The sequence below is a fragment of the Sinocyclocheilus grahami genome, unplaced genomic scaffold (assembly GCF_001515645.1).
Source record: "Sinocyclocheilus grahami isolate Dianchi unplaced genomic scaffold, SAMN03320097.WGS_v1.1 scaffold1665.1, whole genome shotgun sequence".
Lineage (NCBI taxonomy): Eukaryota > Metazoa > Chordata > Actinopteri > Cypriniformes > Cyprinidae > Sinocyclocheilus > Sinocyclocheilus grahami.
The window spans coordinates 63,087-90,136 of record NW_015506844.1 but is presented as its reverse complement, the minus strand read 5'-3'; the positions used below and the strand labels follow the sequence as shown (position 1 = coordinate 90,136).

Below are 27,050 nucleotides of genomic sequence, written 5' to 3'. Positions count from 1 at the left end.
GAGGGCGGCCCCCCTGCCACCGCCGAAACAAGAGCAGTGCTCCGGCGGCCTCCAGCAAAGCTGTGCCGTGGAGCCGGTCGCAGGGCGGCTGCCCCGCCCGTCCAGGCACCCGCCAAACCTGGTGGCAAGTGAGAGAGCAAGAGGCCTGGAGACGGGCGACCCAGAGGTGGAGGGACGTGCTCTTCAGGAGATGGTAAGCAGACCACTCCCTCCCCCTCCCTCCTCTTGGTCGGTGGTACCCAAAATCTCGACAAAGAGCAATTCCTCTATTTCTGGGTCCCCAGAGGGGACGAGGGGTTGTGGACGATCTAGTGCGTATCACACTCACCCTCCTCTCTCGCCAGTGAGCAGCAGTGGGTGGATCGGGAGGACGAACCAACGGACTACCCACGCACCCTCTGCTCGAACGCAGGTCAGTGTTACACACACCAGACCCCGCCTTGGACCGGCTACGAGACGCCCGGGCCGGGTCCCTGCGTTTTTCCACGCTGCCCCACAGCGGGTACGCCTGAAGTTCCGTTGATGCCACTAGCACGGTGTCTGGGAGCCTGGCTTGATGGCTCCTGAGCCGGTCCCTCCAGCCGATATGAAGACAGGGTTTTACAGCTCCAATTTCATTGTACCCAAGAAAGGCGGTGGGTTACGACCAAACTTGGACCTGCGTCGCTGGGGCTGCTCCATATGAGACCGCTGCAGCACTGGCTCCATGGCCGAGTCCCGAGGTGGGCGTGGCAACGCGGCACCTTCCGGGTCCAAGTTACACCGGCCTGCCGCCAAACCTTCACCCCGTGGTCAGACCTTGTGTTTCTCCGGGCAGAAGTGCCCCTGGAGCAGGTCTCCAGGCATTCTGTGGTTTGCAAAATATTTGTGTACTGTACATACTTAGGGCAAGTATTTTCAAAGGTGAGATATTGGCAAAATATATTCAGTCAGTTTGTCCTCTGGGCATTTACTTTAGCCATTTAAACATTAATTTGAATGAATGAATGGACTTAATTTTGTACTGTGATTTTGCAGACGGTCCCTGAAGCAGCTTTGGCGAATATCAAACCTAAAAACTAACTTTACCATGCCATTCTTGGGGATAGAAAGGCTTAGTTTCATATTCTGGGAACATCATCTGGCCTGTATTTTTGCATCATCAGTAAAGCGTATTCTGAGTTCGGTCTTTTAACAGCTATCATTGTGTTATGTTCATATTCTACATCACCTGTTTATAGTTTGCATCATCTGTAAAGTGATACTGTGGTTGGTCTTTTTTATATCACTGTATTAGTTCATTGAGTTACGTCAAGGGTAGTTGGGGAAACCTAGTATGACGTTTAAAGTTAAGGAAACCAGAGGCGGACAGTAACTAAGTACATTTACTTGAGTATTGCACTTAAGTACACTTTTTGAGTATCTGTACTTTACTTGAGTATTATTTTTTCTGGGAACTTATGACTTTAACTTCACTACATTTGAAAGACAAATATTGTACTTTTCACTCCACTACATTTCTATCAAGGTCCTCGAAGTAGAAAGTCATTACTATGTAGCAGCTTTGAAAGTCAGTGGCTGACTAGTCAGTGTATTCAGCAGGTGTAATGTATTCTAAGTTGCTTCAGAAGTATTGCAAATTACGTACAACAATAAAACAGTGCATTGACATAAAAAAAGAAATTTACTTTTGGTACTTAAGTACTTTTAAAAGCAAGTACTTCTGTACTTTTACTTAAGTAAAAATCTGTCTTTACAACTTTTACTTGTAATGGAGTAATATTTGACCAGCAGTTTCTGTACTTTCACTCAAGTAGTGGAGTTGAGTACTTTGTCCACCTCTGAAGGAAACTAAGCAACCGAAAACAATATATGTCTTCCTCTGATGTAATATTAGTTGTGTACATCAGCGTCAGGTAAAATAGCATTATAATCTCCTTTGGTAGAGAAAGCAGCTTACATGAAGGTTAAGATGTTGAATTAAATGTAAACACAGCTTTTGTGTCTTAATCAACTGTTCCACATATACACACTGGCCCTGATAATTATAACGTCAAATTTACTGCTTGCTCCATTTCAGCAAATCTGTTTTTGTGTATGAATGACTTGCTTTACCTGTTGCTTTGGTCTTCATTAACAACACTCGCTTGCGCCACCTGCTGGTGAGCGACTAACAGCAGATGGAGATCATGCATTGGTTCTCTACTATTCCAGCAGTTCCCAGATCTGCAATGCTGAATTGACCTATTGGTAAGCCCCTCCCATCGAACGCAGATAAGCCAATGGCAGTTGATTATCAGCTGCATGGGGACTGGAACTCAGACATATTTAGGTTTCATAGAGAAACATTGGAAGATCCAAAACTCTCAAAGGTTTGATGGTGTTTATGATACAAAAATGGAAAAACAGTGTGCCTGGGGTACTTGTAACTCTAATTCCAGGTATCCTGAGAGGATGGGCAATGGGATTTATAATATTCTATTTCCTAAACCCAAATAAGACAGAGCAAAATGTCCCTAAGCATTCAACCCCAATCCCAATTGTAATAGTAATCAACGACACACAAACAGCTTGAAGCGACAGACTGTTTACTTAACTTCCTCTTCGCATGCCACACCTTTTTCTACGGGTCTCCTTTTGGGACATCTACTACATCTCCCCTCCTCAGGGGCAACATTAACTGTTAAACATCTCTGTTACCATATTTCCTGAGAACAAGTGAACAAACATATTAGAACAGTCTAGAATAAAATAACACTTTTTTTTCTTTTCTTTTCTTTATAATGCTTAGCTCAATTAACAACATAGTCTCTTAGCCACTTTGGTGGATTCACTTGTCTTCTTGTTGGCTCTCTCTCTTTTTCAGTATGTGCTCTCTCTGTTCTTGCTGTTTCAGGCACCTGCTCCACTTCTGCTTCTCTCCTTTGCACCACAGTCTCTGGTATTTCCACCAAAGGCCCAGGTTGAACCATTGTAGTTTCCCTCTGGGCCCCTGTGGTCTCTGGTGCTTTTACAGAGTGCTCTGGTTGAGGATGAAGGTGGGCTTTGTTTCTCCTTAGTTGCTCTGTTCCTGTCTGAACTATGTAGGACCTTGGTGTATTTGCTTTGCCAAGCACTGTTGCTGGTTGTTGTGATTTAGAGATCCATACTGCTTGTCCTGGTTTCAACTCAGGCCTCACAGTAGCTCTGTGTCTCCTGTTAAAGTTCAGTGTTTGTGTCATTTTCAGCTGTTCATCTTTTTCTCTGAATACTCGCCTGTTCGGCCATCGTGGTTTGAGTTGTGATTTTGCCTGTGATAATGGAGATCTCAATTTCCGGCCCATTAACATTTCAGCGGGAGAGGGTCCATGTTGCAGCGGTGTAACCCTGTAGGCCAACAGTGCACTGTACGGATCAGGATTTTTTTTAAAGCAATGTCTTAATTGTTTTCACGGCCCTTTCTGCCTCCCCATTGCTTTGGCTGAAATATGGGCTGCTGGTTATATGAATAAAATCATAATCTGCTGCAAAGGATGAAAACTCAGCAGATGCAAATTGTGGGCCATTATCACTTATCAGTGTTTCTGGCACTCCATGCCTAGAGAAAATGGCCTTCAGTGCTTGTATTACACCTTTAGCTGTAGTACTGGGGATCTTTTCGATTTCAATGTACCTGGAAAAGTAGTCGACGACTAGGAGGTAGGTCTTATCTTTCTGGAAGAATAAATCAGCCCCCAGTTTTTGCCAGGGCAGTCCGGGTAATGGGGATGGTATCATAGGTTCAGTGTGCTGGGGTTGATGTCTCAAACACGTCTCAAATTGCGCAACCATTTTTGCAATTTGACTGCTTAGGCCCAACCACCACACTGACTGCTGTGCTCGGGCTCTATACTTGGATATTCCCATATGTCCCTCATGCAGCCGCGTTAACATTTCTGTCTGCATTTTCTCTGGGATGACCACTCTTTGGCCCTTCATCAAGAGGCCATTTGCAATGTGCAGCTCACTTTGATAGACCCAGTAAGGTTTTATGTCTTTTTTTAGCTCCTCCTGTCTTGGCCACCCCATTTTGCATCGCTCCATCAGCTCCCTGCAGATACTGTCATGTTGCTGCTCATCTGCTATTTGTTGTAGCTTTGATTGTGACGCTGGCAAGCATTGATGTACCGCATCCACAAACACTTGTGCTTCTCTTTCCAGTTCCTTTTCTTCACTTGACAGTTCTCTGACTATAGGCGGAATCTTTGAATCCTGGGGGACAGGTCATCCAATGCCTTTGTTCACAACAGGGCCAACAATGGTTTGTGGTCCGTCTCTATAGTAAAATGAAGGCTGATCAGGTATGAGCTGAGTCTTTCACAAGCCCATGTTACTGCCAAAGCCTCCTTTTCAACTTGAGGATATCTCTGTTCTGTCTCAGACAGGGATCGTGAAATAAAAGCCACTGGTCGCCATTTTTTCTCATTCTGCATTTGGCAAAGAATGGCTCCTAATCCAAACGAGGATGCATCTGTGGAAACTTTTGTTTTTGCATCAGGTTTTTTACTGTGCTAATCCCTGGGTTGATGCCAAGTCAGATTTGATCTTTTCAAAAGCTGCTTGCTGCACACTGCCCCATATCCAGTCATTCTGCTTGGCTAGTAGATCACGCAGTGGTTTTGTATCATCAGTGAAATGAGGAATGAACTTACTCATATATGTAGCCATGCCCAGGAAACGTCTCACATCTGCCACATTTTGGGGTGTAGTCATCTCTACAATAGCCCTCACCTTTTCTGGATCTGGATCTGGTGCTATTCCTTCTGCACTCACTTTATGGCCCACAAACAAAACTAAGGAGCAAAGGAGCACAAAGGAGCACTTCTTGTTTAGAGTTAAGCCTCTTGCCATTAGTAAGAATGCCGCCTGGTTTTTGGCTTGGAAAGCCATCCCAGGCGTGTCAAGCTGAATTCTAAAAGTCATAAAACAAGGTTACTCGCTCCAGCTCACTCGCAGGCTGGCGTGGTTCAGACTTCGGTACGGGACAACAAAGCTCATGTTCTTCGGTCCGAAGTACAAACACTGCTTGCAAAATGTGCCGTAGAAACGGTCCCTTTAGCGAACAGTGAGTCAGTATTTTACAACTGCTACTTCCTCGTTCCCAAGAAAGATGGCGGGCTCAGACCAATTCTCATACATCTGAATCGTGCTCTCATACGACAGCTGTTCAGAATGTTAACTTTGAAAGAGATACTTGCCCAAATAAGCCCCGAGGACTGGTTTCTGTCTGTGGATTTTAAAGATCCATATTTTCACATCCAAATAGCCCCCTGTCACAGACTGTTCTCGCGATTCACATTTGAGAGTGTGGCCTATCAGTACACAGTCCTACCATTCGGACTGTCCCTGGCCCTTTGCTCTTTTACAAAGAGCATGGACGCGGTTCTTTTTCCTCTGAGACAGATGGGAATCCGCATATTGAACTACCTCGATGACTGGCTGGTGCTAGGCATCGTTTAAGTTAGGAACTACGCGTTCCCTCAGGATGTTTCAGAGGTTGCTTGGCCTCATGTCGACCGCCTCCTCTGTGATTCCCCTGGGCCTGTTACACATGTGGCCCCTCCAATATTGGGTCAAAACTCATGTTAGTCCCACGGCTAGTGCCTGGGCTGGTGATATATCAGGGTAATCAGTTGCTGTTTCAGAGCTGTGGCCCCCTGGACAACTCCTCGCCTGTTCTTTTCAGGCGTTCAGTTGAGAATGATCTCCAGAAGGAAGGTAGTCACGACAGACGCCTCCATCTCGGGCTGGGGTGCTCTGTACAAGGGCAACCCAGCGTACCGCTGGTCGATCCACGAGCGACGCCTACATATCAACTGCCTCGAAATTATGGCAGTCTCTCTGGCCCTGAAAACCTTCCTGCCAGCCTTAAAGGGGCACCGCATCCTGGTTTACAGGATGACTCAAATTTTCCTGTTCTGGGCACAGAGCTCCTCTCATTACGAGTGGTTCATGTGCCGGGCAAATTGAACCAGGGAGCAGACATGCTTTCCAGGGACAATGTAGTTCCAGGAGAATGGAGACTAGTCGGTTCAAATGATTTGGTCTGTCTTCAGCAAGGCAGAGGTGGACCTCTTCGCCTCCGAAGACAACTATCACTTCCCAATCTATTTCTCAAGACAACGGGATGCTCTGGCCCACAATTGGCCCAACACACATTTGTATGCCTTCGCCCTGCTTCCTTAGGTTATCAGGCGGGTCAGGGAAACAAAATTCTCACTCCTCCTAGTGGCCCCACTCTGAAAAAACCAAACTTGGTTCCCAGAGCTAATTCAGCTGTTGTCTGCAGCCCCGTGGCCAATACCACCGAGGAGAGACCTTCTCTCAAGCGAAGGGCAAGATTTGGCATCCCCGGCCGCAGCTGTGGAGCCTTCATGTTTGGCCCCTCGATGGGAGTCTAGCCAGCTCCCCGCAAGAGACACTAATACCATTCTAGAGGCTAGAGCTATGTCTACAAGTTGTCTTTATGCTCTTAAATGGCCAGTCTTCTGTGACTGGTATTCAGCACAAAGTCTGGATCCGTATTCCTGTGATGTGTCCCACATGCTAACCTTCCTTCAGGAGTTGTTGGACAAGGGCTGTACCCCTTCAACACTCAAGGTTTATGTGGCAGCCATCGTGGTGAATCATTCTCTCATGGCTGGCCGCCCATTCAGCAGAAAATACCTGGTCATTAAGTTTCTAAGGGGAGCTCAGAGACTGAACCCACCTCACCCTAGAACTGTGCCGATATGGGGCTTGTCTATAGTCCTGAGGGCCCTCAAGGGCCCTCTCTTTGAGCCACTTCAAATGGCTGGCCTGCAGTCCATGTCACTCAAAACCACTCTGCTTTTGGCCTTGGCACCAGTCAAATAAGTAGGTGACTTTCAAGCACTGACAGTCAGCACTTCCTGTCTTGAATTTGGGCCTAATTACTGTAAAGTCGTTCTACAACTGCGAAGCGGTTACGTACCTAAGGTGCTCTCAACTCCGTTTACAGCCCAGGTTATTTCACTGTTAACTCTCCCTACAGAGAATGACGACCAGGGTCCCAACTTGCTGTGTCCTGTTTGGACACTCAGAGTGTATGTTGAGTGCTCTGGGTTGTTCAGACAATCAGAGCAGCTCTTTGTGTGCTTTGGAGGCTGCTCTAAGGGGCTGTAAATTACAAAGCAGAGACTGGATAGTAGATGCTATAGCCCTGGCTCAATGCCACAGTTGGCTTGCAATGCCCTATAGGCGTGAGGGCCCATTCCACCTCCTGGGCGTGGTCCAGTTGGATTTATATCGGGGAGATTTGTGTGGCTGGCTACTATTTGTGTACTGGTCGTCGCCGTCTACCTTCGCTAGATTTTATAATTTGTACGTCCCTGCTATGCAGGCGCATGCCTTTTCTGCTTGAATCTACCCATTCCCGCTTTGAGCGGAAGGACTTAGTTAAGTAGACCTCAGATTTACGATGGTCTCTTCTATAGCTTAGGCTTAAGGGGCCCTCTAATGAGTGCTCCAGAGTTGGGCTTGTAGAGTAGGCTTAGTTCCGCTTCTGCTCATAGAATGGGCCTGTTGGATGTGTTCCCCATTAGCGTAAAGCGACGCAACGGGAGTTCCTGTTCGAAAGGGAACACTCTGGTTACAAACATAACCTCGGTTCTCTAAGATAAGGGAACGAGCATTGCATGCCATGCTATAAGCTGCACGCAAATCGTTGGCTGTCGCTTCAGTCGAATGATGAGATGGAACTCCAAGCCAACTTATACAGCAGTCAGCACTGCCCCTTCTGGCGGGATCGAGCGCCACTGGTTTGTGCAGCTACACAAACGTTAACAAATCAGGCTTCAGTAACAGAGAAACAGGAGTTTCCCATTAGCGTCAAACGACACAACACTCGTTCCCTTATCTCAGGTAACCGAGGTTACATTAGTAACCAGAGCATTTGTTTGTCTGAGTTTGTAACAGTAACTAAGGGGGGCGGGGCTTACCTATAGATAAATTTTAACTAATGAATTTGTGGAAGCGAATTTGTAAAGTGACATAAAATATAATAAAAAATTGCCTGTTGAATATTATAAATAGATTGAATATTTCTCTGGAAGTGAACTCTGCGAGGTGAATATGGATTATTGAATTTTTAAATTGAAAATGTGTGTGAAATGTTTTGAATTGAAATATTCAAAACTTAAATAAACAACTATGCTGAATTTCAGACCCTAAAATGCAAGCCCTGAAAATACAAGGCATTAATTAATGCAATCACTGATAATGCAATGCATTATTTTTCGCTTAGTGCAATTCAACATGCTTTTTTTGTTTCAAATATATTTATCATTATTTTTATTTCATATTTAACCAGCTTTATCAGCATTAATGCATTTCTTCATCTAGTCTGTCTAGGTTTCCACCTTCAGACGTCAGAGGTCCAGGCATATCTAGGAGAAAACGTTATCTTGTCCTGCAATGGTTCAGGATTCCCTGTGGAAGAGCTGCACGTTCACTGGGAGGCGATGGGCAAAGACGTCATCTCTCTGCGTGGAGATGTTGTCATGGTCGGGAGAGGGTTTGAAGACCGGGTGAACTTCCTCAGTGATCCTACAGAATCTGAGGACTTTTCCCTCATTCTGTCAGATGTGATGCTGAATGATGGAGAGATATATGAATGTCTCTGGGAGGGAACAAAACCCATTTGCTCTGTATTACTACAGGTGTCGAGTAAGTATGGCAGTAACTTACAATTCAGAGTTGTCAATTACTAGTTGTAAATGTTAAATATATATATATATATTTTAATTTAAAAAACATCTCAGGAAACAGGGCCTTAATGAATATTTATTGTTGAATTTGCAAAAAGATACTTCTGAACTTTCAAGAAATCATATTTTCCCACCTCGGGCCAAAAGTAGCAGGTCCATAACTGCCACAAATATTGAGGAACCATCATCATAGTGCTGTCAAATCGATTAATTGCAATATGTGTGTGCCTGTGTATATTTATATGTATATATAAATATACACACATACATGTATATGAAATATATATTTATATGTATGTATAATATAAATCATATATAAATATGAATATATGTATATACATGTACATATTTCTTAAATATATGTGTTTGTATTTATGTAAACATATAAATATACACACATATATTATATAAACAAACTTTTATTTTGGATGCGATTAATCGATTTGACAGCACTAATATATATATATATAGAGAGAGAGAGAGAGATGTTTTTTATTTTTATTTTAGAGGGATTTTTTTTTTCCATTACACACCAGTAGAGTTCAATGTATCAATAAATGTGACTAAGTTCAGTATCCTGTTAATTACATCAGTAGTAATTTGTGGGAACACAAATGGCACCAATTCCTGAGAATGACGTTTTCCTATAAAAATTAAGGTTCCTCAATAAATATTTGCAGTGAAGAACTTCTACATGAACCATTTTCATTATATAGAGTGGATTGGCTGTTGGTTTAAAAATAATAATAATTTTAATAAAAAAAAATTGTACAGGGTTTGTGAATTGGCTGTTTGGTTTAAAAAATAAACTTCATTTAAAATTAGATTAAATAGATTGTGGGTCACAACACCAAAGAACATAAAAAGGTTCTCCTTTGAAATCAGATCTTTCTGACATCAAAACATTTTTAGAACCTTTATGTCTAAGAAAATAAAGAGTCTTGCTGACTTCATAATATTAATCTTCCTGTAGTAAAAACTTCAACAGGTAGAAAAAGTGCAACGTAAATCTCTCTTGTGTCTCTGCAGTACCAGCGTTTTTCACCAATTATGTGGAAGCGTTTGAGGGTGACGATATCACTTTGGAGTGCTTTGGAAATATTCCTAAAAATAAACCATGGGAAGACATTTATGTCCAATGGCTGAAAGATAACAGAGAAATCCTGCGGTTGAGCTCTGGAAAGATGGACGTCAGTATTGATTACAGCATCATGAAATTACCGCCCAAACACGACATCAGTCGTGGTATCTTCTCATTGAGCATCATGTCAGTAAGTGTTTTTGACCAGGGTGTTTATCAGTGCCGTTACAAGAGCACAGATTATGAGGCGCCGCGGAGTGGGTTCCCAGAGACGTACACACTCACTCTTTGGGGTACGTAAGGTATTCAATCATTTAACATAAGCTGATCAATTAGTTAAGACTGTATTTCCTGAGTAATAGAGTAGTGCATGTCTGAATTCAGAACCTGGAATACTAATTTGCCGCTGGTTCCTTTAAGATTTTTCTACAGGGTTTTATAATGAGGTTTTTCAATTTCTGAGTAAAATAAAGCCTGTGATCATAACTTGACGATACTTTGACGTTTTGTTCTACAACATAAACTGCACACACCCATACAGAAAACGTGAATTTTGAAGCAGTTATGCTTATTTTTTTGAAAATATATGTTTCTAAGTGTTTGGTAGACATGTGCGCATCCAAAATCGCATACTTCCTTATATAGTAGGCAGAATTCATAAAACAAAAGTATGTGAGGCAAAAGTAAGTGAGGGGAGTATGTCAGAATTCATTGTATTCGAAAAACAGTAGGTGAAAAGTACCCGGATGACCTACTTCTACCGCTCGGATTCTGAAGTGTGCATTAGATGGACACTTTACAATCCCAAGAGGCCACGGGAGAGGATTTATGAATGGCAGTGAAGCGACACAACTGACGCTGGTAGGTCATGTGACAGTAACAACATGGCAGCTGTAGTATGTTGGAATTTCATTCATACCCATATTCATACTATATATAAGGTACTTTTTAACGGTCGTGAAGTAAATACATTTTTTTATTTAGTACCTACTCAGACAGTATGCGATTTCAGACGCACAAATGGTGTGAGTAGGGTTGGGTATCGTTTGGATTTTTTATGATACTGGTGCCAAATCGATTATTCTAAAACAGTACCGGTGCTTAAACGGTGCCTGAACCGATACTTTAAAAAAAAGAGCCACAAAAAATGGTGGATAACATTAAAGAACGGCTTTTTATTTAAGAAAAATATATTTAAAATAAACGATTTACGAATAAACGGTCGCCATATTTTAGGACATGCTCAGGAGCACACAGTGTAAACAAACACAAATCATCACAGAAAAGGCTGACCATTTTATATTAAACGGGTCATATGATGTTGCTAAAAAGAACATTATTTTGTGTATCTGGTGTAATGAAATGTTTATGCGGTTTAAGGTTAACAAAACACATTATTTCCCACATACTGTACATTATTGTTTCTCCTCTATGCCCCGCCTTTTTGAAACGTGTCGATTTTTACAAAGCTCATCGGTCTGAAAAGCGATGTGTGCTGTGATTGGCCAGATATCCAGTGCATTTTCATTGGCCGAATACCTCAATCATTTGACGGAAATGTTACGCCCCTTACCATATTGTATGCCGTGTCCTGGAGCGACGAGACAAAAACATTAAAACCCATTATAACAAAAAACATTAAAACCCATTAGGCATTTGTTGCATCCAGTGGGGACATAATTACGGATTGTAATGACTTTTTAATGACTTGTAATGTTTTTTTACGCATTGCAGAATGGCCGGCGGGCTTGAGAACGGCGCGGCCTGCGGATTCGACGAAGGAGCAGCCGGCAGGCTTGCGGCAACCACATGTGACGACCCCGGGCTGGACTCCGCTTCATCCACGGTGAAAGCCGATCCGGTGATCCACAGGGCGAAGTTGATGTATTTCCTCAGCGACCAGCACGGATCAGCTCTAGGCAATGCATGACGAAGCGGATATCGTCCTCTTTTGGAAGGCCAAACAAAGTAGTTTCGCTTTCACAATGAAAAACACATTGCCTTCACGACATGGCAGCGGCAACAACAATACTACAGCGAGAATATAAGTTACGCCTTCTTTCTTTGCGTGAACATTTGGGTGGCGTTATGCAAATCTTCCCACATCGTGACGTAGACATGTGGGGACGTGTTAAAATTAGCTGTTTTACGTAGGCGTGGTTGACTTAACTTTTATAAAGAATATCTCTTTGGATTTGAGACTTTATTCTTTGCAACTTTACAGATCTTCTTTATGCACCAAGAGCTTGTAACACTCCAAAGAGAAAGGAAAAATTGAAATCGCATCATATGACCCCTTTAATAATTTTTCGAAAACAGCTTGAATTTAGAATTAAACTGAATAATTTATAATCTCTTATAAAAAATGCTCAGATATTTATTACATAGTATTCAGTCTCGTTCACTATAGTGGTACTGATATAACTGCTAAAAGAATATAGCTAGATCTCAAACGGTGGATCATGTATTATCATTATACAGTATATCGTAATATTGCCCAGAAACTGCTTACTATTAAAGCAGCATTAAGCTAATATAGACGTAACATAATAACTTACTGTAAAACTGCTTTGAAAAAATGTGTATTGTGGATGCTATACAAATAAATATTTTGACTTGAATGAAAGAAAGTTGAAGATTCCTTACTATTAGAGATGCTGAAAAGGGACGCAGAGGAGTGTGATCAAAGGTGGCCGGATATCAACAAGCTGCTGCAGACAACATTTCCAGATGTGATTCCCCCTTTTAAGGAACTCGTGCTGCATTCTCTAGTGGACACTTTGGGGAATGCTGCCAGCATGATCGGTGTCTGAAGCATGTGTGTGAAAAAAAGACAATCCTATTGGTCCACGTGGCCTGTGACATCATAGGTGAGTGCCTGGAAGTATAAAAAGGGCAACTGCTGAATATGCCACTAACCTTTGTTGTCTTCAGGAGCTGTTTGTTTGAAGTTTGTGTGAAAGACAAAGGCAGGTGAGTGTTGTATAAAGTGTGTGTCTCCATGCCTGAGGTTTCTGACACACACACACACGATCTTGCATGTTCTGTGCTTGAGGGCTCTGAATGCGGTCATTGTGAGTGTTTCCAATGAGACAGTCACCTTTCCTATAGCCTAGCTATCTGAGGATAGCTATGTGCCAGCTCAATGACTGATCCCCTACGTAGGGTTTTTAAGTAGCGGTCTCCTTGAGCCCTTGCCTAGACAGTAATGTCTCCCCTCTTAGGGTTGTAAGTAGACAGCCCACTCTGTGTGGTCTGGGCAGTTTCAGTTGGTCCCCCTATGCACTAGCTCAATGATTGCTCCCCTGATTAGGGTTTTTAAGTAGTGGTCTCCTGAACCTCGGCCTGGACAGGGCTATCTCCCCTGCTAGGGTTGTAAGCAGATAGCCCACTCTCTATGGTCTGTGCAGTTTTGAAGGAAGGTCTTACTTAATGGCTATCTGAAGCTAGCTGTGTATTGTTTCTTGGTCTATGAGCCTTCCATAAGACCCTTCGGATATAGCTATCTGAGAATAGATATATTCTAGCCCAGCATCTATTCCCCTTACTTGGGCTTTTAGTAGTGATCTCTTTGATCTCTCTACTCTTGTCTCCTGAAAACCTAGAAAGCGGTTTTCTAGTTTATCTATTCAGGTGTCTTGTGTAGCCAGGCTAAATTGCTCACATACCATAGCGATTTGAGTATATCTGTGTTCTTAGCTTTGGTTTGGATGTTCCCTTTTATCTGAATTGGGTTCTCCATTTCTGCCAAGTTATGTGAGCGGCCCAGGGTGTCAGTGGCTTAGCCCCTTTTCTGTGTAAAGATTAGGTGTATATCTGTCACCTCCTTGGTCTCTCACCGGGTGGACTGGCATGCACCTCTGTATGGCATAGTTGGCATTTCATTCCCCAAAGTGTCCGTTAGAGGATGCAGCACAAGTTCCTAGAAGGGGAATATCTCGGGTTATGCATGTAACCATGGCCCTGTCCCAAATGAAACACTTCTTGTGCACTTGTGGTCTTATGGACTTACAATGGCCGCTGTGAGCGCGTGTCCGTTAAGTCCACGAGACCGTAGGGTTTCCCATTTGTCATTTTAGCGCTCAAAAGGGTGCTCGTGAGCACTCCCTTTGCGCCCGTTATGCACCCTCGATCCGCACTCCTGCTGAGCCCGCACGGGGGCGAGCTCCTCAGCAGACTTCTACCCAACAGTTAAAGCGGCATTACGTCACGAAAGTGCGGACTCAGAGGAAGACCGCAAGGGTTTAGGGTTCCATTTAGGACAGGGCCCATGGTTTCCCAAGAGGGAACGAGACGCTGCGTCCCCTCACCATGCCTTCGGCCTGCCTTTTTACATCTCCTTCAGACAAGTAAGTTGATGACGTATTCAGCAGGTGCACTTTTATACTTCCAGGCACCCACCTATGACGTCACAGGCCACGTGGACCAATATGATTGGTGTTTTTTCACACACATGCTTCCAGACACTGGTCATGCTGGCAGCATTTCTCAAAGTGTCCGCTAGAGGACGCAGCGACTCATTCCCTCTCGGGGTACCATGGTTACATGTGTAACCCGAGATGTTTTTTTCCCTTATTTGTCATGTGAGCACTTGCAGTTCAAATCAAATCAATGTATCTGTAATATAAAATAAATCTATAAAGATAAATTATAAACCCACCTTTTGTTTAAGTTACTGAGTTTCAGTTTCATTTACACCCGAGCCCTTACAAAAATTAACCATGGTTTTAGTATAGCAAAAGAGCAGTAACCAATGTTCCATCCAAGCTGCGTGCGCGGACAGCCGCACAGAAGAAATAATATACAGTGCACACTGCACAGGACAGATGCAAAAATGAGTTGGGAAAGCCATTTGATTGAATTCTAGTAAATGCAAAATAATTGCAGTGCTCTGGAAAATTTGCTAAAGTGTTATTGTCGTTATAGAGTTACAACCAGTGAATGCGGTTTACAGGTTTCATAGAAAGAGAATGATGTGTGCCAAATGAGTCACTGTAGAAATTGAATACTTTAATGGTTGCGGACGGAATAGATCAACACAAGAGTCGACACATAAAATGTCATCATGTTTTAAAGAAGAGTGGCTTGATTAAGTGGTGGAAGTTTTTTGTAAATATTTATTGAAAATATTTGTTTTTTATTATATTATATTATATTATATTATAAGCCTAGTACATAATTGACCTCAAAAAGGGAATTAATGAGCAATAACTGCTTAATTTTTTCATATTATATAATATTATATTAAAATAAAAAATTGAACTGTTCTGCATTAGATTATTTTTAAATTTAATTTCTTGGTAAGTAGCATAGCACTGTAAAATATGTTTTCTCAGGTAACCTAAAATGTGCATCATTATAAGTTATTTGTGTGTGTGTGCTGTACAGGTCTGGTATAAATTTTTATCGGTTTTTGCTCAGGTGGCTGAAATGTCAGAGAAAAGTTTTGCTCAGCTAGAAAAAAAATTAGAGGGAACATTGGTAGTAACAATGTTTTTTTTTGTTTTTTTTTGGTGTATTGATTACAATTTGTATAACAACAGTTTTACTATGAATGCCATGATTAAAAATTTTTATTGTAGCAAATCCATGGTTAATTTGTAGTAGTAACCATAGTAAAACCTTAGTAACCATGTTTTTTGTTTTATTTGTAGTAAAACCATGGTTCTCTTTCATGGGAACTTCGAACTGCGTCCTCTAGGGTTCGCTATGGGGAACGCCTCGTCGTGACCCGTGTCTGAAGCATTCATTGAAAAAACACCAACTCGTTGGCCGGCGACAGCCATGACGTCACTACCGGTGCGACTATAGTATAAATAGGCACCAGGAGCACACATCATTCTCTTCTTCGTCTTCATTGACTGTTTTGTTTGAAGCGTGCATTTCTGTGGTAAGAGCGATCTCTATTCATCTCATTATGGTGAGCACTAGCAAAGCGTTTAAGGATGTGTGCATCCGTGTTGACGTTGTTTAACATCTGATGACACACACGATCTATCCGTTATTTGTTTGGGCGAAGAGCACGCACGCGATGCTTCCGAGGGGGCAACCGGCGTGCACTGCGAGCGTTTTTTCCAAGGGAAAAAGCTCCGCTCTCATTTGTCTCTCTTTTCGAGGAAAGAGGGGCAGCCATCTGCTTCCCGCGATTCAGGACCTGCCGCTGCTGAGGCACGGAAGGGAATGAGCTTGTGGGGATAGCAGGTGGATCTGGCCGATGAGTTTGAAGAGGGGTTTCCCTTTCACGATCGTCAGCTGTGTATGAGAGTGAGCCGCTGGAGGATGATGTTATTTCATTAACATTGTCTGATTCAGGGGCCAGTGCTCTGCTGGGATCAGCACAGCAAAAGCAGGAAATGTCTGAGGAGGGCAAAGAAGCTGAGGCTGAGCCTTCCCAATCCTCCTACCCTGCGTATGATGAGCTTTTGGAAATTATGGATCGCGCCACGGCGAGGCTTTACTTGCGTACGATCCATGTCTAAATATATGTATATATAAATATATATATGTGTGTATCTAATGAGCTGGTGGTTGTGTGCATAACCCTTCTGCTAGTTTCTTTGCAGTGTTTCCCGGGACCTGTGTGTTTCTGTCCCTTTCTAGGGTATGTTCTCGATGGGCACCCCCTCTGCTGCGTTCAAAAACCGGGTGCTCGACTTGCAGTGTTTATTTCACTCGTCGATATATGTCCAGACGGTAAGAAAAGCCGGGTTTCGGCTTCATACTTCCTGGATCATGCGGCCATAACACAGGCTCCTGCGGGAGCCTTTGTGATCATCACGCCCTGGCGCGTCACTGCGAAAATTTCCTGGACGTCCGTGCTGGGGTTACGCTTGGTAAGAAAAGCCGGGTTTCGGCTTCATACTTCCTGGATCATGCGGCCATAACACAGGCTCCTGCGGGAGCCTTCGTGATCATCACGCCCTGGCGCGTCACTGCGAAAATTTCCTGGACGTCCGTGCTGGGGTTACGCTTTCATTACGAGAACCTTCTTCAAGTGTGTGCACGTTATGCTTTGCCCACTTTCTAAAATCCACATAAGTGGTAAGTTTGCACGTTATGCTTTGCCCACTTTTCTAAAATCCTGTATGGTAAGGGTTATGCTTTATTGATCTCGTTCCCTTTGTCTGAGTTGGTTTCCTTGGGCTCCACTCAACTAGTGTGTCTCTGTCGACACACTCTGGAAGCAACGCTTCCCTCACCATTGAGGGTTATTGTGAGTTGGTGCTTTCTTTCGAGCGTTAATCCTCTCTGAGGAGTTGGATTCCTCGCTCCATGGGCTGTCCTTTCACTGACAGCCGTCTAACGTCCCAGGGGCGACTCCCATAGCAATATGGTAGAGTTGGTTCTTAGTGCTCGCCATGGTTCTGGCTTGCACTCCCCTCAGCATGGTGGCGTGGGTATACCGTTCCCCATAGCGACCCCTAGAGGACGCAGTTTGAAGTTCCCATGAAAGGGAATGTCTCAGGTTACTTATGTAACCATGGTTCCCTGAGTAGGGAACGAGACACTGCGTCCTCTAGGTTTCTTGCCATGCTGCGGACGCAAGCTTCAGACGAAGAAGTGAATGATGTGTGCTCCCGGCGCCTATTTATACTATAGTCGCACCGGTAGTGACGTCATGGCTGTCGCCGGCCAATGAGTTGGTGTTTTTTCAATGTATGCTTCAGACATGGGTCACGACGAGGCGTTCCCTATAGCGACCTCTAGAGGACACAGTGTCTCGTTCCCTACTCAGGGAACCATGGTTACATAAGTAACCTGAGACGTTCATTTTCATAAGAGAGTTCAATAGTGAATGTAGGCATTTTATATTATTTCATGTTTATATTACCAAACTTAAGAACTCGTTGGAATGGTTAGCACTTACTGTATTATTCTCACTGCCTGCGTGGAATATGTGTGCATTTTCAGCTTTCTACCGTGGAAAAAGTAAATTTTTCACACCGGCCATTAGAAAGGCTATGGCAGTTGATGATACAGTAAGCGTTAATCATTCCAATGCAAGCTTTAGTTGAATTATATAAACATAAAATTATATAAAATGTTTACACTCACTACTCAGTCTCTATTACATTTACGTTTAGTCATTTAGAAGACGGTTTTATCCAAAGCAACTTACAAATGAGGACAATAAAGCAATCAAAACCAACAAAAGGGCAATAACATACGTGCTGTGTCAAGTCTCGGTTAGCCTAACACAGTACACGTACCAAGGTTTTTTTTATAATAAATAAAAAGAAAACAAGTAAAAAGAATAGAAAAATAATAGAGAATGCTACTGTTAGAGGGTCATTTTTTTATAATAAATAAAAAGAAAACAAGAAGATAGAATAGAAAAAGAATTTAGACTGATAGTGTTAGAGGCTCTTTTTTAATAAAGAAAACAAGTAGTAAGAATAGAAAAAGAATAAAGAATGCTAGTGTCAGAGGCTCTCTCTCTCTCTCTCTCTCTCTCTCTCTCTCTCTTAAAGAAGACAAGTAGTAGGAATAGAGATAGAGAAAATAGAAACAGAGAGTGCTAGAGTTAGAGGGTCAAATGAAGATGGAAGAGATGTGTTTTTAGCCTTTTCTTGAAGATGGCTAAGGACTGCTCAGATTGAGTTGGGCAGGTCAGTCCACCAGGATGGAACAGTTAATGTAAGAGTCTGTCAAAGTGATTTTGTGCCTCTTTGGGATGGCACTATAATGCACTGTTCACTTGCAGAATGCAAGCTTCTAGAGGGCACATACTTCTGAAGTAGTGAATTTAGGTAAAGCGATACAGAGCCAGTTGTGTTTTTTTAGGCAAACATCAATGCCTTGAATTTAATGCGAGCAGCTATTGGTAACCAGTGCAAATTGATGAACAGAGGTGTGACATGCATCCTTTTCCACTCATTATAGACTAATATTGCAGCCACATTCTGGACCAGTTGTAAAGGTTTGATAGAATTGGCTGGAAGACCTGCTAAGAGAGCATTGCAGTAGTCCGAAAGAAAGGGCCTTATCTTCCCAATGTTGTATAAAGCAAAACAGCAGGACCGGGTCTCTATACTGTAGCTCCCATGTCCAATTCTTTGCACTGTGACGTCACTTTTCCATTCTCTGGCCCTGTCCCAAATGGCACACTTGCCGTCTTGTGGACCTACAATGGCAGATTTACAAAGTCCATGAACCATATGGCAGGGGTGCCCAAACTGGGGCCTGGAGGGCCGCTGTCCTGCAGAGTTTAGCTCTAATTTGACTCAACACACCTGCTCTATTCATCATTTTAGCTTTCAGAAGGGTGCTCGCGAGCGCCCCCCTTTTCGGCCGCTATGCGCCCTCGTTGCGCACTTCTGCCAAGTCTGCACTGAGGCGAGCTCAACAGCAGACTTCTACCCGACAGTTAAAGTGGCATTGTCATGAAAGTGTGGACTCAGAGGAAGACTGCAAGCGTTTAGGGTGTGATTTGTGACAGGGCCAAAATATTAAAAATCTTGAAGGAACCAGTGGCGAATTAGATGGGTTCTGTCATACCTGCACCCCTCTATTGTCAAATGAAAACACTCACAGTACAAAGTAACTAATTCATATTTTTATATAAAATTACTGTGAACAATAGTTATTTCAAAAAACATAAAATAAAGGCAGTATAACAAATATGAATTGTTGCATTGTGTTTTATTTATTTTTATTGGACAATAATTTTGATATGCCACTTGTGTAGGATGAACCAGCTTTTATTAATTATGTATTTATTAAATTATTTTTAATGACAAACAGACACATTTTCCCTCTAAATTCTCATTACATTCACTAGTCACAATTTTTACATTTTAGTCATTTCTTATATATTTTTAATATATTTAATTATATATTTATATAGTTTTGTGATTTTTACAACAATTCAACCGTACAACAAATTCGATAAATAAATACTTCACAGTTTAAATATTATTTTTTGTATAGTATTGTTTGTATATTATATATTATTATTTAGCAGTTTTAGTAATTTTAGTCTGTGTTTTCTCTCTTTCAATACTACTTCTAGTGTTGGCCGATTTGTCAGACACGTCAGTCCCAGAGACAGGCATTGATTATATTAAGTATTGAGTTTGTTTCTGTTTGACTATTAATAAACACGTAAATTAATAGACACATTTATGCATTCAGAGAGCTCATTTATATATTTTTTTCTCATTTTTACAACAATTCTCTTTACTGTAACTGAAGTTTTATACAACAAATATACAGTTGTAATTTCAATCAGCATGAAATAACATTACATGCTTAAGATGCAACAAATTTGATATATAAACAATGGACAATTGAAATAGACTTTGTATAACAGTAATGAAAATGATAATTTTTGCCTTGTGTTAATGATAATTTGGAGGCAAATGTGTTTAATTGTCATGAAAATATAAAAAATTTGTTTTTTGATTTTGGTGTGAAATAAGACCTGGACATGCTCTTGACAGGTTTTGTGAGTTTCACCGGCCCGTTAAAAGTCAGTGTTGTCATGTAATCTCTTTCTCTCTCTCTCATTCTCAGGTGTGTTTTCAGATGTGACAAGCAGCACAGAGTCTCTCTCCAGCTCCAGCGTGGTCTCTCATACTCACACAAGCACAAGCGTGCCAGTTTGGACATCTGTTGTGAGTGTTGAGACTGAAGCGAGTGCTCAGACCGAAATCAGCAGCTCTGTGCCAAATCACACATATGCTGGCAGCACTCAGACTCAAACCATCAGCTCTCTGCCAACGCTAACATATGCTGAAAGAGCCGAAGGTACTGTACTGATGCTGATCAGGGCCACAAAGACCACAAACACTCACAGCGACCTCCTCACATATCCTGATTAGTAGTCAATAAATGTCTTTCAATGTCTGATTATTTTAATGTAAAGTTGGTGCTGTTTAATCTTGGTTGCATATGAATGTCTTTCAACTCTACTTCCAGTGATGACAGATATGTCAGTCCCAGAGACAGGCACTGCTTCTGGTAAGTATTGAGTTTGTTTTTGTTTGACTATAGATTCTAAACACTTGCATTCAGTGGGGTCATTTCTAAATGTAGTTTATGAACCAATGATATTTCAGTGTCATTAAGATACTATTATAGTTTTTATTCATAGTTTGAATCAGTTTTTGTTCTGTTTTCATTTTAATTTTAAAGTTTTAGAAATTTTGATTTGCTTTTTTAACAGTTTACTTTATTATTATATATTATTATTTAATAGTTTTAGTAATTTTAGTCTGTGTCTCTCGCATTCAACTCTACTTCTAGTGACAATGGATATGTCAGTCCTAGAGACATACACTGATTCTGGTAAGTATTATGTTTGTTTCTGTTTGACTGTAGATATTAAAGACTGGGACACATTTATGCATCTTAAGGATATATTTATACATTATATGTAGTAAACTCATGCATTATATTCCAAGTCTGATAACTGATATTATGATACAGACAATTAAAGGGGTCATATGATGCGATTTCAGTTTTTCCTTTCACTTTGGAGTGTTACAAGCTCTTGGTGCATAAAGAAGATCTGTAAAGTTGCAAAGACTAAAGTCTCAAGGCGAGTCAACCACGCCTACCTAAAACGGCTCGTTCTAACACGCCCCCACATGTCTACGTCACGATGTAGGAAGATTTGCATAACACCACCCAAATGTTTACGCAAAGAAAGAAGGTGTACCTTTTATTCTCGCTGTAGTAGTGTTGTTGCCGCCGCCATGTCGTGAAGACGCTGTGTGTTTTGTTGTGAAAGCGAAACTACTTTGTTTGGCATTCCAAAAGAGGACGATATCCGCTTCGTCATGCCTAGAGCTGATCCGTGCTGGTCGCTGAGGAAATATATCAACTTTGCGCTGTGGATCGCCAGATTGGCTTTCACCGTGGACGAAGTGGAGTCCAGCCCGGGGTCATCACATGCGGTTGCCGCAAGCCCGCCGGCTGTTCCTCACTCTAGCCCGCCCTGTGTGATGCTGTGCGTTTCGTTGTGAAAGCGAAACTACTTTGTTTGGTCTTCCAAAAGAGGACACGACTAGAAATCAGTGGTTAAGTTGTATTTACAACACTGTTCCAGAACAGTTCAACCCCAAAATTCAGATGTGTCCAGCGCATTTTATGGAGGACTGTTTCCTGATCCTGGTAGAGTAGACTACAATACCGGCTGTTCTGACTCACAGACTGTAAGTACGTTTTCATATTTAAAGGATTTGCCACTGACGATTCAAACGTGAGTTTTGAGCAGTGTAGAGTAGCGCTTGTTGTTTGTCATTTCTCCAATCAGAAATGCAGACATGGTTTTATGTTTACGTGCCGCGATGCAAGGCAATGCGTAAAAAGACAGTTTAAGTCATTATAATCCATAATTATGTCCTCACTGGATGCAACAAATGCCTCGTTTATAATGGGTTTTCATGTTTTTGTCTCGTCGCTCTGGCCGGACAGGGCATCACAATATGGTAAGGGGCGTAACATTTCCTTCACACGCTTGAGGTATTTGGTCAATCACAACGCACTGGATAGCTGGCCAATCACAGCACACCTCGCTTTTCAGACCGATGAGCATTGAAAAATCTACGCGTTTCAGAAAGGCGGGGCATAGAGGAGAAACAATAATATACAGTATGCGGAAAATAATGTGGGTTTTTTTACCTTAAACCGCATAAACACATTTAATTACACCAAATACACCAAATAATGTTCTTTTTAGCAACATCATATGACCCCTTTAAAATTCACTGTCGGAAGTAATCGAATGTGTGTGTCTGTGTGTGTGTATATACACATATATGCAGTGCTTACCTAAATTTATTAGAACACTTGTCATAATAAAGAGAGAAAACTAATATTTTAGGAATCTGTCAATTTTTGTTTAAAACAAAAAAAAAATGTATTGCCATTTATTAGGCAAATAACAAATGGAAACTAAATAGTCTTTGTTTACACATAATAACAAAAAACCTTATATATTTATTTATATATATATTTTGTATGGCCTCCTATGGCCTTGATAACCGCTTGCAATCTTGCTGGCATTGTTTATATAAACTTTCCAAATCTGTTGTTATAGACTTCCAAATAGTTTATTTGTTCCCAAAGACTTGCTTTTGATGAACCTTTTGTGTGATCTATCTTTTAATCCATTAAAGGTGACCTTTTATGTCCCTTTTTACAAGATGTAAAATAAGTCTCTGATGTCCGCAGAGTGTGCATGTGAAGTTTTAGCTCAAAATACAGATATTTTTTATAGCTTGTTGAAATTGCCAATTTTAGTGTATGAGCCAAAATGTGCTGTTTTTGTGTTTGACCCACTAAATGCAATGAGCCGGTGCTCCCGGATCCCTTTTCAGAAGAGGGCGGAGCTTCAAGATCTCATGCTCTGACATACCAATGCTGGCCTTTGCAAATAAACATTCCACTATTAGTAAAAGCCTGTTATCTTTACAGAAAACAGACTCAGTTTAAAAGTCAGTTATCTGATTGTACTGAGCATAATAAATGCACGTTTATGAATTACACGGGCAGGGAGCACGGCATGATAAAAATAACAACATCATGGAGACTTTGCATGCTATCACAAACTTTATAAGTCCCACTTGTGATTATGAGCTTGACAAATTCAAGTGGTCGACATCACATTGCTTTCATATGCAATTTTTAACTACCACATTCCTATTTATGATCATTCTGGTAGCACATGAAGGCAGCATCAGTGAAGGCAAAGCAAGGCGCTTTAGCTAATTGATCCCTCTTTCAGAAGCAACCTTTGCACAACTCCAACACTGAACTGACCCTCGTTTGTGAGGCAGTCTGGTGTAAAATGATTGGCACAAACATAAAGGACTTTAAAAAAAAAATTCCAGGACATTTTCTTCGAAAATGAAATGTGAACACTGTGTCCTCAGCGGCTCAGATGGAGGGAGTTTATGTAGAGTTCTATGTCCGTTGGTACATCCTGATACACAACATTTGTAATGCCTCTTTGTAAGTTTGTACTTGTAAGTACCTCACTAGATTTCTCAGCACTGTGCAGTAACCAACACTGGTTCCCGAGTAAATCTGTTCTGAGCTCGGACCAATTTGCTTGCGCTGCGCTCAGTTATTGGTCCGAGCTGATAAATAGTCTGCGCTAATAAATTGGGCAATGCGATGGTCACACCAGTGCGACTGCTCACAAAAAAATAAAAAATAAATAATAATAATAAAAGGTCACAAAATGTGACCATTTGGTCGCAGTCTGGAGCCCTGCATAACAGAAACATAAAATATATATATATATATATATATATTTTGGTAACACCAATACTTAGTTTAGGGCAGCTGTGGCACAAAACTTATATTTGGTGGTGGTCTAAATTTGTTAAGAACAATCGATTAAAAAAATAACTAATTAATCACACAATTTGCATATTAATATATTTACGTTCTCTTAATTTCACACACAATCTCAAAAGAAATGTAAAAGCAACATAAATATATTTTTAATAGGGATGCACAATATAACATTAAATGCATAAAATTAAATGCTGTGAAAAAAAGTTATTAGTTTATTGTTGATGAAGTAACTAATGATAACAAATAAAACTTTATTGCAAAGTGACTTTCATCTGCCTTTCTCCTCCCTCCATCTCATTTCAGCCTATATTATTCCATTGTTTCTTAAATATGTATGCAGTCGATGCAAGGCACTAAAGGAACGTTCACAGCTGCAACTACTTACTGGGATTGCCAGTGCTACTTGAAATACTGAATTCAGTGTGGGGAACATGTCAGTATTTAGAAGCTTGAACACACTATGTCAGGAATTACTTATTTCTCCTTCCTTCTGTCCAATAAGATTTTTGCCACCAGGATCTCCTCTGACTGCAATTCTATTTTATAATGTGTGGCAATAATATTGAGGGATTCTTCATCAAGAAAGGTGTCTGATGCTGGATGGCAGGCTTGAATGCCCTTCATAACATCTACTCTTACTCCTGAGAAATGGTTGTCAATCTCCTGCATCATTCTGTCAAGGCATAGGTAGGACAATGTACTCATGAAGTCATGTAAACTGATTTCTGAGGTGGTCCTACATGCTGTCTCCACCACATAATCATCAAGCCCCTTCTGTTTCCGTCTAAAACCTACAGAAGGTTCTGGAATATTATTTGCCTCACACAAGGCCTTTGCCTTTGAAAATAACTCTGTAGCACTGAGATGTGCATTATTCTTTAAGAAAGTGGTAGACTGCTATTTTGTACTGAACTATTTGTCCCAGGTCTATGGTTTCCCTCTGCAGGAATTTGTGGCCATCAGCGATAGAAAGATGTCTATGAAACATCAGCAGCATGCAGACAGTGTTTGGACCGGAGGCCTACAGCCATTGGTGTTGAAATTTTGTCAAGACACTGCAGAATAGCACAGAAATAGTCTATTACAGCACTGGAAGACTTCACCTGACATACCCAACGTGTTGTTGACAGCTGTACCAGCTCAGATGATTGTAGTCCAAGCTGTTTTTGAACTTCAGTAAACTTTTGGTGATTAACTAGAGATGAGAATCTCCAGTAAATCAAAAAAGTTGGTGGCTTCTGGTATTGCCTTGCATGCATGGCACAGCACAAGATTTAATTGATGTACATAGCAGTGAAAGGTACACTGCTTCTGGATGACATTCTCTGAAATGGGCATGTACGCCTTCCACAGCTCCACTTATGACTGCAGCACCGTCATATGCTTGCGGAACACACATAAGATGGTCAATTTTATGTGATTTCAGTGTTTTCTTTATTGCATCAGTGATGGACTGTGCATTAAAAACCAAATAATTTGCTGAAACCAAGGAAACTTTCCTTGATTCTGCCTCAGGAGTAACGCACCGCACACATACTGCCATTTGTTCAGAGTGCCTGTCCCGTGCCTCATCTGCCATCAGAGCATACATGTTTGAATTTTTCATTTCTCATTTCTTTTATAATGCTTTCTGTGACATCTTCTGAAATACTTGTCTCACTCATAGCAAAATGAAATGATTGCAAGTAGGTAGCATGGGATGGAGCATTGTACCGCTGTAGAAAAGGGTCAAACTCTGTAAGAAGTTTCAGGCACTCAAGGAAGTTTCCCTGATTTTGACTCTAGCTCTGTTCATCATGCTCACAGAATGCAATCCCCTGCTTCTCCAGAAATTATGTCACATCAACAACACAATTGAGGTATTCAAGTCTTTCAGTTATTTCTCCTACTCTGGCACTAAGAAGCTGTTCTGTAATATATCCATGTGTTTGGGTTGTTTTGTAGTTCTTCCAGCATGTCATGGAAGCCTTATGAAGGCTACTTTGTTCATGCTCTCCGAATGATTCTAAAGCACTTTTCCAGTTGGAGAAACTTGCACTTGTTAATGTTCCTTTGCTGTTTCAAATATGATGCTTCCGAAAGAGTTGACAAGAAAAGCAAAATGCAGAATTTCTGAATACTGAGTACTCAAGCCATTGAAATTTGTCTAGCCAATTCTTATTAAAACTTTCTGCTGTGTTCCAAATTGGGTAAAGGGATACTGCTGAAGCTTCAACTGCTTTGGGCCTGTCTGCAGTGTTCCTAGATCATCCCTTTCACTTTCTGCCCCTTTCTGTGTTTCTATTCCTAAAGCCTATTCTTTCCTTGCTGATTCATCTGGGACATGGTAAAATGGCAAGCTTAGCTCTATTATTGTTTTAATAAATAGCCCTCACTTAACAACATGATTTTTTTGAGAATAAATGAAAACGTGAAGAACTCTTTACCCATTGCTCATGCACGTATTCCATTTCGTACAGGCTAGCCTATTCTTACTTTATACATACCATCACATACATAACACACACACATGCACGCACACACACACAGGTTTGTTTTTGTGAAAAGTGGGGACATCCCATAGGCGTAATGGTTTTTATACTGTACAGACCGTATATTCTATTGCCCTACACCAACGCTACCCCTAAACCTACCCCTTACAGGAAACTTTGTGCTATTTCAGATTTTCAGTACACTCCATTCTGTGTGATTTATAAGCGTTTTGAAAAGTGGGGACATGGGGTAATGTCCTGAAAAGTCACCTTCTCCTTGTAATACCTATGTCATACCTTTGTCATTATACAAATTTATGTCCTCAGTTGTCAAAAAAACGCGCGCACACACACACACACAAACACTTAAAGCCTAGGAAAATTAAAAACGCAGGGCTCTATACCCTTATATGTTTTAAGGAGCATTTGTACATGCATTTACACTGCACTTACAAATTGCATAAA

At 41.4% G+C, this 27,050-nt stretch overlaps 1 protein-coding gene across 1 annotated transcript in view; it reads left to right on the top strand.

The window, feature by feature from the left end:
- Window positions 1-20,627, top strand: part of LOC107571883 (uncharacterized) — a 21,616-nt gene extending 989 nt beyond the window's left edge. Inside the window, exons 2-4 of the mRNA XM_016258263.1 lie at window positions 8,359-8,682; window positions 9,759-10,097; window positions 20,320-20,627. Coding sequence (XP_016113749.1) covers window positions 8,359-8,682; window positions 9,759-10,097; window positions 20,320-20,627 — 971 coding nt within the window. The remainder of the gene's footprint in view (window positions 1-8,358; window positions 8,683-9,758; window positions 10,098-20,319) is intronic.
- The last annotated feature ends 6,423 nt before the right edge of the window (window positions 20,628-27,050 follow it).